Below are 11651 nucleotides of genomic sequence, written 5' to 3' on the forward strand. Positions count from 1 at the left end.
GGGGGGATGAGGCCACCAGGAGCCCCCCCGATTTCAGGGCTGCAGCATCAAGTGCTGCATGGGGGTACAGGATGCGGCCCCAAAACCATCGTGGCTTCTTTGTTCTTTTGTCAGGCTGCCGGTGATCCCGGGGCTGCCTCCTCGCAAGGAGAGAAAATCAGCGCCCAAAGGCAAGGCGGGACGAGCAAAGACAGACGGAGCCTTGAGGCAGAGAGCAGGAGGAGGAGCGGGGAAATTTCCTCCCTGTGAGGGAGAAAATCTTACAAGGGAAAGAAAGATCCCCCGGCCTCGAGGCCCCACAGCGCTGTCATTTCCTGTGATGAGCGTGTTATCACCAGCGAGCTCAGAGGCCAGCCTCCCTGAGGAATCCGCCTACAACATCTTCAGGCTGCAGCCACCAGGAGACGAGGCAGAACAACTGTTAAAATCGAGGCCCGAGACCTTCTGGACGGTGCTGCAAGATCCTCAGAAGAAGATGTTATCGATGCACAGCACCAAGAGCACCCACCCGCTGCCACCCGTGCCCAGACCACCAACGTCAGCCCGACCCGAAGCACCGAAAACCAGGCCGGGGTTCTCCATTTTGTGGCCCTGGCCACACTAAAACCCGGGCTTTGATCGCCCCGCATAGCAAGGAGGTCATCAGAGGTGGCAAAAGAGGTGCGTGATCCACATCGGCATCATTCTCGGGGGCTCGGTCCTTGTAGGAAAGCAGTTATGGGGTCAGTGGGGTCTCTGGGAAGAGATCTGTTTTGAGCCAGGGGTTGGCTCAGTCCAGCCCAAACCCTTTGGCTCCTCCATCGCTAGACTCCAGTCCTTCAATTTCTCTTCTGTTGCCACGCAGACAACAGCAGGCGCCATTTTTCAGGGTTTGAAAGGCCTAAAAAAGCTCTTTGGCCATAGAGGAGAGGGTTTCTTTGCAGCTGGGTGCTGCTTTTGAAGCGTTTTTTGGAAGAGCAAGGCTTTTTTTGGGTGGGCCTGTCAGAGTTTAGGGGCAAAACCCTGCTGATGGCCAGGGTCTGGTGATGGGGTAAATATGAGGGAAAAAATGAGGGAAATGGGTGCCCTGAGCTCGGTGTCAGGACCTGAAGTCATCCATGGGATGTGTGTGTGAGGGTAAAGAAGGCTAAAAAAATAAAAAAACTGTAATCTTGTCTCTGTTTTTTTGCAGATATCCATCTTTCTTCCTGACACAATGGCCTCAGGAAGGAGGTGGAGGAAAACACGATGGAGTCACAAAAGGCTGATGAGTTTTCTTGACGAGGCTCGCTCGTTAGGATGGGGGCGAAGGCTGTTTTCCAGCCAGGTCCGAAGTCTCCGAAAGCATCGCAGCATCCCTTGGGAAGCAGGGCCCAAGGCAGCGGTGGGGGCCCTGACACCCACATGCCTGTACCACCACCCTGAGGCTCTGTCCTCAGGCCAGCATGGGGCAGGTTGGCCTCGTTTCGGAGGAGAAATGGGCCGTGTCCCCCCCCGGCAGGGTGAGTTGCCTCATTTTTGGCACTAAAACCCCCAATTTTGGGGGCCTAATGCCTCTTTTTGGGTGCTGAAACCCCCAGTTTTGGGGGCCTAATGTCTCACATGAGAGGCTTGATCCCCCAGTTTTGGGGGCCTAATGCCTCATTTTCGCCAAAATCCCCAGTTTTGGGGGCCTAATGCCTCATTTTGGGGGCTAAAATCCCCAGTTTTGGGGGCCGAATGACTTATTTTTGAGGCTAAAACTCCCAGTTTTGGGGGCCTAATGCCCATTTTGGGGGCTAAAACCCCCAGTTTTGGGGGCCTAATGCCTCCTTTTGGGTGCTAAAACCCCCAGTTTTGGGGGCCTAATGCCTCATTTTGGGGCCCAAACCCCCAGTTTTGGGGGCCTAATGCCTCATTTTTGAGGCTAAAAGCCCCAGTTTTGGGGGCCTAATGCCTCTTTTTGGGTGCTCAAACCCCCAGTTTTGAGGGCCTAATGTCTCACATGAGAGGCTTGATCCCCCAGTTTTGGGGGCCTAATGCCTCATTTTGGGGGCTAAAATCCCCAGTTTTGGGGGCCTAATGCCTCATTTTTGGGCAAAATCCCCAGTTTTGGGGGCCTAATGCCTCATTTTTGGGGCTAAAATCCCCAGTTTCAGGGGCCTAATGCCTCATTTTCGGGCCAAAATCCCCAGTTTTGCGGGCCTAATGCCTCATTTTTGGGGCTAAAACCCCCAGTTTTGGGGGCCTAATGCCTCCTTTTGGGGGCTCAGCCCCGTAGTTTTAGGGCCCGGAGGCTCCGTTTGGGATCTTGTCATTTTTCGGATAAAACCTCCCATTTTAGGCTCCAAAGCGTCATTCGTATGGCTGAAAGCTGCATTACTGAGTCCAGAGCCTCCCTTCTAAGCTGCAAACGGCATTTTTCATGTCCGGATCCTCAATTTTAGGGCCCAAAGCCTCATTTTGGGGGTTGAAACCTCCATTCTTAGGCCCAAACATTCATTTAGTGGCCTAAAGACTCACTTTTAGCATTCAAAGCCCCATTTTCAGGCTCCAAACCCTCACTGTCGGTGACGAAAGCCTTGTTTTACAGCTCCCAGCTTCATATTTAGGATCCGGTGCCTAATTCTTGGCTACAAAACCCCATTTGGAGGGACTAAAACCTACATTTCCAGTGTCAAAAGCCTCATTTTTGGGGCCCAAACCCTCTCTTTAGAGGCCAGAGCCGCATTTGAAGAATGAAGCCTTCAATACAGGCCACCAATCGTTATTTTAGGGCCCAACCCTAAGCCAGAGGCGGAGAGTAGGAGGAGGAGCGGGGAAATTTCCTCCCTGTGAGGGAGAAAAGCTGATGACAACGGAAAGAAAGCTCCCCCGGCCTCGAGGCCCCACAGCGCTGTCGTTTCCCGTGATCAGCGTGTTATCAGCAGCGAGCTCAGAGGCCAGCCTCCCTGAGGAATCCGCCTACAACATCTTCAGGCTGCAGCCACCAGGAGACGAGGCGGAAGAACTGTTAAAAACGAGGCCCGAGACCTTCTGGAGGGTGCTGCAAGAACCTCAGAAGAAGATGTTATCGATGCACAGCATTTGACATGCAAGAAGCAGCCCAGCAGGGTGAAACGGAGAAGGGACGGGATGCAGAGCTCGTGCCTCATGCCCAACATCACCTCCAAAGGTACGGGCACCCCCGGCACCGCGGGAGCGTGGCTGACCCACGTTTGGGGCTTTCTGTGGGGGGGACCCGGCTCTGCGGGGGGTCTCTTTTTGGGGTCGGAGATGCGACGGCTCTTTTCATACTGCGGGTCTTGGGGTGATGGAAGGGTGGTAGCCACGGGAAGCGGTGCGTGACCTGCTTTTCTTTGCCTTGCAGAGCGAATATCTGTCTGGGATGCAGTGTCCGTCTATAGCCAAGAACACCTCCAGCTGCGCCAGGTGGGTTGGCAGCCACGTCCCCCTCGTTCCCCTCTTCAGAAGCGGGAAACTCACCCCAAAAGTCCCTACCGAGGGACCCGCACGTATCGCACAAATGCAATGTTGCTTGTGGTAGGTGGTGTGGTCTCTGAGGGCTGATCCCAGTCGCTGGAAGCCCCTGGATCCCCTCAGCCTGGCTCCCAAGAGCGGGAAGGGCACAGCAGGACCCAAAGCACCGTCCCTGGATGGGACCACCTGCAGCTGATCCTTAAGCTTCGTCCCTTCTGTTCTCTTCCGCTTGCAGGGTGTCCGAATTCCTGCCCTCGGCTCCTTCGACGTTGTCCCAAGACGGGTCAAGGACGGGCATGAGAGTGTGATTTTCCTGATGGCCACATTCCGCCTGGCCAGGAACCTCGTCGTCACCCACAACCTCGCAGACGACAAGGATTACCTGCCAGGTAAGAGGGTGCGTGAATCCCTTGCCGCACGGGTGATCCCCTCCCTGGATCTCAGATGCTTCTCAGAAGCAAAGCGTCCCCTGCACGGAGCAGGTCCCAAAGCAAAGCCTTTCTGGCTGATGACTGCAAGGAGCAGCACCTGGGAAACATGCGGGGAAGGGCTGCTGGTGACTGACTGCATCCGTCTCGTGTCGTTTTCCAGGCCATAAGGAGCTGGAGCCCCTCAAAGTGGCTGAGGTGGCCGCCAACGCCTGCATGTCCCAGCAGAGATTGGAGAACTGCATGCGAGGCACCACGTCCCTCATCTCTCGCTGCCTGGGGAAGGGGGAGAACATCGCCCTCGTCCTGAAGGACGTGGGGGTGCCCTCGGCCCACCAAGACCTCTTGGGTTGCAGCTCTCGGCCAACCTCTTCCTCTTGGGGTGGCCAACCAAGCCGAGCCCTGGGCTCCTCCACCACCAAGTGCCTTGGCCAGGCAGAGGACATTTGCCATCTCCATGCTCCTCCATTGCAGATCCCCCACCTAATGGACATGGTGGGATCTGATGGGGCAGACGGAGGAATTCAGACAACGTCTGCTTCCCATCGAGGCCTGGACCTCTTTGCTGGGCGAGCCCATTTCCCAGAACGGTCCTTGGGGACAGGGCCTTTATGGCCCTGTGAAAAGGGGTGATTGTGGCGTGCCCTGGGTCACGCTGATGTCTTCTTTTGCCAGGTTTGAAATGGAGATCCTGCATAAAACACCGTCCCAGGAGCATCAGAAGGCCCGGAGCAAGGAGAAGAAGAAAGAAGGGGCTTTGCCTCTTCTCGGCCAAGCTGGGAGACCAAAGCGGCTGCTGGCTCCTCTCCAGAGCACAGGGACCCACCTGGTGAGAAAACGCATTGCCTTGCACCACAGCCTCTTGTCTCTGGGCCTCCAAAATGGAGCCCCCGTGTGCGAGGTGCCTGAGGTGCCCGGCCCTGGGTGCTGCAGGAGGACAGGGATCAAGACACCCCCTAAAATTGGCTGTAGCCAGCTCCTCTCTGCCAGAACTTGGCCCCCAAAAAACAGCTCCTGGCCTAGAAATGAGCTGGGCAAGGGCTGGTGCCAAGGAGGAATGAGGCCCCTGGAGACGGAGGCTGCGAGGGGGGCACAGCAGCCTCTGGGAGCAGCCTCAGCACCCTGCACGTCCCCGGGGATGGGAGCATCGCAGAACCGTTCTTCTGACACCTCTCCTTCCCCATTCTAGGCGAAGGTCCTGGACTTCCTTCCCTTGCCCCCACGGAGCTGACAGAACAAGCAGCCCAGCAGGGTGAAAGGGAGAAGCCGGGGGAGGCTCCCTGCAGGTGAGGCTGGAGGCTCCGGACGGGGGGGATGAGGCCACCAGGAGCCCCCCCGATTTCAGGGCTGCAGCATCAAGTGCTGCATGGGGGTACAGGATGCGGCCCCAAAACCATCGTGGCTTCTTTGTTCTTTTGTCAGGCTGCCGGTGATCCCGGGGCTGCCTCCTCGCAAGGAGAGAAAATCAGCGCCCAAAGGCAAGGCGGGACGAGCAAAGACAGACGGAGCCTTGAGGCAGAGAGCAGGAGGAGGAGCGGGGAAATTTCCTCCCTGTGAGGGAGAAAAGCTGACGACAACGGAAAGAAAGCTCCCCCGGCCTCGAGGCCCCACAGCGCTGTCATTTCCTGTGATGAGCGTGTTATCACCAGCGAGCTCAGAGGCCAGCCTCCCTGAGGAATCCGCCTACAACATCTTCAGGCTGCAGCCACCAGGAGACGAGGCGGAACAACTGTTAAAATCGAGGCCTGAGACCTTCTGGACGGTGCTGAAAGATCCTCAGAAGAAGATGTTATCGATGCACAGCACCAAGAGCACCCACCCGCTGCCACCCGTGCCCAGACCACCAACGTCAGCCCGACCCGAAGCACCGAAAACCAGGCCGGGGTTCTCCATTTTGTGGCCCTGGCCACAATAAAACCCGGGCTTTGATTGACCAGAATAGCAAGGAGGCCATCAGAGGTGGAATAAAGAGGTGCGTGATCCACATCGGCATCATTCTGGGGGGCTCGGTCCTTGTAGGAAAGCAGTTACGGGGTCAGTGGGGTCTCTGGGAAGAGATCTGAGTTTTGAGCCAGGGGTTGGCTCAGTCCAGCCCAAAACCTTTGGCTCCTCCATCGCTAGGAGGAGCCATCCTGACCTCGGTGTCAGGACCTGAAGTCATCCATGGGATGTGTGTGTGAGGGTAAAGAAGGCTAAAAAAATAAAAAAACTGTAATCTTGTCTCTGTTTTTTTGCAGATACCCATCTTTCTTCCTCACACCATGGCCTCAGGAGGGAGGTGGAGGAAAACACGATGGAGTCACAAAAGGCTGATGAGTTTTCTTGACGAGGCTCGCTCGTTAGGATGGGGGCGAAGGCTGTTTTCCAGCCAGGTCCGAAGTCTCCGAAAGCATCGCAGCATCCCTTGGGAAGCAGGGCCCAAGGCAGCGGTGGGGGCCCTGACACCCACATGCCTGTACCACCACCCTGAGGCTCTGTCCTCAGGCCACCATGGGGCAGGTCGGCCTCGTTTCGGAGGAGAAATGGGCACATATGGGGCCAAATGGCTAACAAACACTGTCCTGGGGCCACCAGCCCTTTTGGGGCCCTCCCACAGCCTGGGACATTGAGCTTCAACCACCAAAATGGGTGGGCTGCAACGCAGGGCCTCCGCTGAGGCTGCTCCCAACATGCTGGGATGTCAATCGGGAACCCACGGGTTTTTAGAGTGATTTCTTGACACGAGGAGGACCCCTTTGGGTGCCAGGGGACCCCTTTGATCAACCCCAGGGCAATTTCAACCCAGGTCGACATTTTTGGCTCTGCAAGCTGAGCGCATAATTGGATGATCCCATAATTGAACCCCATGATCCCGATGATCCCATTGGATGATCCCGTAATTGAACCCGATCCCAAGCCCTGCTGAAACTGGGCCCTTGTAAATTTGGAGTCACCGAGGTTGGTTGGAGTCACCTCCTCCTGCCAATCCCCAGCTTGGCCGAATTCACGAGCTCGGAACAAGTCCGACATAAAAACGGAAAACCAACTGATTATAACTAATATATTTTAATAGTGCAAAGTATTTTAAAGGAGGAGAAGGGAAAAATTTGGGCACATGAGGAGGTTTGGCTCAGCTTCGCCGCCAGGGACGGCTGCAGGCTTTTAGCTCCATTGCAACGTGTAGTCTTTGCCTAATTCAAGTGCGAGCTGGGTGGTTAAAAGGACCTTTAGAAAGCAAAAGAAATTAACAAATAAAATCAAATCAGCGAGTTAATCGGATCTGAAGACATCTTGCTTTTTTGCTGCTCATATAGCTCACATTACCGAAAATTTGCCTAAATGCCATAAATGTCTTCATTCCACATCATGAGGTTCTCATCCCCTCCCCTTCTTTTGATAGTGAGATGTCAGGTTTTTTTTGGTTTTGTTTTTTTAACATAAAAACTTGGAGTATTGTGACTGTGTTTAAGAATTTCTTCTTTCTCCATCCAGGGCAGAATGGCAAAAAAGGAGGGTTCACTTTTCTTAATTCATCATTTTTGATTATATAAGCTGTTTATATATATAATGTAATATTGGTTGATCATGTTATATGAATTATAATGTGTTTAATTATAAACATTCAACATTATATAAACAATGTTATGTAAAATACGTAACAAAGCAACCTAGTATTTTTATTTTATATCCTTTTTTGACATAATAATTCTATATAATTTGTATTTTACCTGTATAATATTCACTATTGTATAAATAATGTTACGTAAACTATGTAACAAAACAACCTAATATTTTTATGTTATAAGATTTTTGATCTAATATTTCTGTATATTCAGCATCTTGTGATGTAATCATTCCTTTTTCCGCCATCAGGCAGAAAAGGAATGAGAACTGACATACGCCGCGTCCCCTAAATTCAATTCGCCGTCAACCCTAAACGGCCTCTTTACCTGCGTCGTGGTGTTGTAGGACACCGAGTGGGCGGATGGGATTTCTATGCCGTTCTCCAAAACCGTCAGCTGCGTCACGGCCGTGGCCAGCCCCAAAGTTTTCACAGTGGTAAATTTCAAATTGTTCGGGTCAGCGTAGCCCCGGTGCAAAACCTTTATCTCTAAGGTGTTCTGAAAGGGAGAAGGAGAAGGAAATCAGCATTTTTTTTTTTTTTCTCACGTTTAAAGAATCTTTTCATGGTCACAATGTCGTAGAAACAGGCTAAAATAGCTGTGCTATTTTAAGTTTCTTTTTAGTAAAAATTGGTGATGTTAATTGCATTATAGCAGCACCAGGACGCAAAACGCTTCTCAGCTCCTTCGGGTATAGCAGGAGAATTTGTGGGTGTATATATATGTGTGTATAATATTTAAGTAAATATATATTACATTAGGAATATTATAATAGTAATATATATATAAATAAATGTGTGTATATATATAATATACATATAATACACATATATACATACATATATATATACACATATATATAAAATACATATATGTTATATATTTGGGGAATAACCCCCCAAAGAAAAATAAATTGCTCCTATTTATACTGATGCAGGCTATAGAGATGTAGAGGCTATAGAAGGTATATAAATCTATACAGCTTTATCATAAATAAATATATTATATAGACAGAAATGAATATATATATAATATAAAAATAAATATAAATATTTATGGAAAATAGCCCCCCAAAGTAAATTAAGTTGCTCCAACTTATACTGGTGCAGGTACAAAATGACCTTATCCTTCCTGGACGTGCTATTGCAGCCTTGCAAGCCCAAGCAAACGTTCCTTAAAAATCAACAATTAGAGCTCTACACCGGTTGTCACGACACTAAATAAGAGCTAGCACAAAGATATCAAAACATTAAAAGTCCCAAATGTAATGTTCGTTAAACGTAAAGCAGCAACCAGGCTGGGCACTGCAGCCCAGGGAGTTTTTGTTACAAACCTGACGAGCAGTAAATGAGGTCAGCAGATAGACACCATCCTCATACGCATCTGTTAAAAGACCAAAATAAAGTGAAATATAGTCAATTTATTTTTTAAATTTAATAGAAATCTTGTGCTGTATGTGCTATATACTTGCGTATGCGTCGTGCAGCCTGCTACGTGCTGGTATGCTAAAACCCACAATTTTGTGCATTAATTGGGATAATCCCGTTTGCTAGCTTTTAAGCTAATACGTGGCAGACTTCTAAATCTCTCTTATCTGAAGATAATTTGAATTCATTAATATTAAGGAAAATGAGTTAAAGCTTCCCACTTCATCTACGGTTGTGCTTCCTATAGGGTGGAGAACAAATCCCTCTTCTGTATGTTCCCTTAGGTCCAAGGCACAATTTAATTTCTGCAAAATTCAAATTCTCTAAATAACAACATTATGCTTATAATTTAGCATCATTTTACCATTTTTATTGTTTTACATGTTATCATTTTAATCATTTTCCTGTATTTTTTTTCTGCTCCATCCCTTTGAAGACAGCCTTGTTTTGCAATTGTTGCACAATATCCCCAAAATGAAAATTCAGTGTTCATGTTCACAGTCCACAGAAATAAAGAAAAACAATATTTGCACATTGTGGGTGCTGACTTTGGGGGATTTTTTTGTGTAAATGAGCATCTTTGCACTTACCAATGCGCACTCCGTCGTCCCAATAAAGCTGACCTTCTGCAAGCTGACTGTCATTCAAAGCAACAATAAGTGACAACGGGTTTTTTCGGCTATGAAAAAAAAAGACATTTTTCTTCGGTAATCCCATTTTATATTTATATTTTATTTTATATCTCATAAGAGGTATCAAAGTTAAAGTTTATATTATAGACATTGCATGCAATTTAGCTGCCACCAGCCTTCTCTGCTCCGTAGCATTGCATTTAGGAAGCCCAAAAAAGAAGAAAATTGCCCTAAAATTGATGTCCTGAGCAATGCTGGTATTGAATCAAGACAGGGACGCTTCCAAGCACGTTGCTCATCACAAAGGAAAATTTTGCTTTTCCCACTTAAAAATGTGACAGCAAAAAAAAAGCTGCCCCAATTTAATTATTTATTTGCCGTGCTACTAAATATTTCCCTTAAAAAGCCAAAATTGGAGTGGTGACCCTTTGTATTTTACCTGTAAGCGGTGGTGTTAGCAGGGCTCTGCTGCACAAGGATGTGCCCGCCACGGATGTGGAGGTTGATGTGATCAATAGGAGCGGGTAAATTTCTGAATTCTCCCCTAAAGCCAATATACTCGTCCTAGTGACGGAGAAAAACAGAAAACAGAGAAGCAAACACACCAAAAAACAAAGAAACAACCCCCTCCAAAATAAAGAAACACCAAAACCTCAATAAAACTCCTTATAATAAATAATATAATAAAACTCCGTACCTGGCTCAGCCTTGGGACAGCCACAGGGGGGGGGGGGGGGGGGGGGGGGGAAGGGGGAGGGGACACCGGGAGGCTGCGAGTCTTGGGGGGGGAGTGGAGGGGGGGCTCATGTGGGTCCTATGGGGGGGGCACGAGGGTCCCATGGGGGAGGGGGGTCACATCTGGGTGTCATGGGGGGGGCACCCAGACACCTGGGGGGACACCTGGAACCCGTTGGGGGGGGGTCCTTTTGGGGGGGGGGGGGGCATTTTGGTGGTCTGTTGCCTCATTTTTGGCACTAAAACCCCCAATTTTGGGGGCCTAATGCCTCTTTTTGGGTGCTCAAACCCCCAGTTTTGAGGGCCTAACGTCTCACATGAGAGGTTTGAACCCCCAGTTTTGGGGGCCTAATGCCTCCTTTTGGGTGCTAAAACCCCCAGTTTTGGGGGCCTAACGCCTCATTTTGGGGGCTCAGCCCTGTATTTTTAAGGCCCGGAGGCTCCGTTTGGGATCTTGTCATTTTTCGGATAAAACCTCCCATTTTAGGCTCCAAAGCCTCATTCGTATGGCTGAAAGCTGCATTACTGAGTCCAGAGCCTCCCTTTTAAGCTGCAAACGGCATTTTTCATGTCCGGATCCTCAATTTTAGGGCCCAAAGCCTCATTCTGGGGGTTGAAACCTCCATTCTTAGGCCCAAACGTTCATTTAGGGGCCTAAAGACTCACTTTTAGCATTCAAAGCCCCATTTCCAGGCTCCAAACCCTCACTGTTGGTGACGAAAGCCTTGTTTTACAGCTCCCGGCTTCATATTTAGGATCCAGTGCCTAATTCTTGGCTACAAAACCCCATTTGGAGGGACTAAAACCTACATTTCCAGTGTCAAAAGCCTCATTTTGGGGGCCCAAACCCTCTCTTTAGAGGCCAGAGCCTCATTTTCAGAATGAAGCCTTCAATACAGGCCACCAATCATTATTTTAGGGCCCAACCCCTCAACTTTATAGGATCCAAAGCCTCATTTTTAGGATCCAAAGCCTCATTACAGAGCCCAAAGCTTCATTTTTCGGATCCAAAGCCTTATTTTCATAGTCCACAGCCTCATTTGGAGAACCTAAAGCTTCATTTTACGCCCCAAAGTCTCAGTTTTGGGGTGCAAACCATCGTTTCCATGCCCCAAACCTCAGTCTGGGGTGCTAAATGTGGTAGGCACGGCCATAAAATGTCTTCTGTTTTGGGAGCTTTTTGTCCCTTACGACTCACGTCACTGTGGTGGTGGTGACCATGTCGGTAGTGGTCACGGTGGTGGTGGCCACATTGGTGGTCCTGTCAGTGGTCATATTGGTGATCATGGTGGTGGTCATGTTGGTGGTCATGATGGTGGTCATGTTGACGGTCATGTCATGGTGGCAGTCATGATGTTATGGTGGTCACGTGACCATGTCATGGAGCAG

The 11651-nt window shown here is 49.8% G+C and overlaps 2 protein-coding genes across 3 annotated transcripts; one reads left to right on the top strand and one right to left on the bottom strand.

The window, feature by feature from the left end:
* The first annotated feature begins 120 nt into the window (after positions 1-120).
* On the top strand, positions 121-9427 carry LOC136787923 (coiled-coil domain-containing protein 81-like). 2 transcript variants are annotated; one of them, XM_066985342.1, is made up of 9 exons: positions 121-660; positions 1172-3133; positions 3329-3390; positions 3674-3827; positions 4030-4116; positions 4542-4695; positions 5056-5152; positions 5289-5838; positions 6104-9427. In XM_066985342.1, the coding sequence occupies exons 2-7, from the start codon at positions 3094-3096 to the stop codon at positions 5120-5122; spliced, it is 564 nt and encodes a 187-aa protein (XP_066841443.1). In that variant the 5' UTR covers positions 121-660; positions 1172-3093; the 3' UTR covers positions 5123-5152; positions 5289-5838; positions 6104-9427. The 2 variants fall into 2 exon arrangements, with proteins under 2 accessions (XP_066841443.1, XP_066841442.1); XM_066985341.1 differs by lacking the exons at positions 5056-5152; positions 5289-5838; positions 6104-9427 and having other exon boundaries at positions 4030-4679.
* LOC136787805 (sucrase-isomaltase, intestinal-like) lies at positions 6893-11597 on the bottom strand. Its single transcript, XM_066985133.1, has 6 exons — positions 11466-11597; positions 9967-10091; positions 9486-9574; positions 8802-8851; positions 7796-7966; positions 6893-7070 (listed from the first exon to the last, which is right to left on the bottom strand). Exons 1-6 carry the CDS (start codon positions 11595-11597, stop codon positions 7008-7010), a joined length of 630 nt encoding a protein of 209 aa, XP_066841234.1. The 3' UTR covers positions 6893-7007.
* Positions 11598-11651: the final 54 nt, after the last annotated feature.

The sequence above is a fragment of the Anser cygnoides genome, chromosome 31 (genome assembly GCF_040182565.1).
Source record: "Anser cygnoides isolate HZ-2024a breed goose chromosome 31, Taihu_goose_T2T_genome, whole genome shotgun sequence".
Taxonomy (NCBI): Eukaryota; Metazoa; Chordata; class Aves; order Anseriformes; family Anatidae; genus Anser; species Anser cygnoides.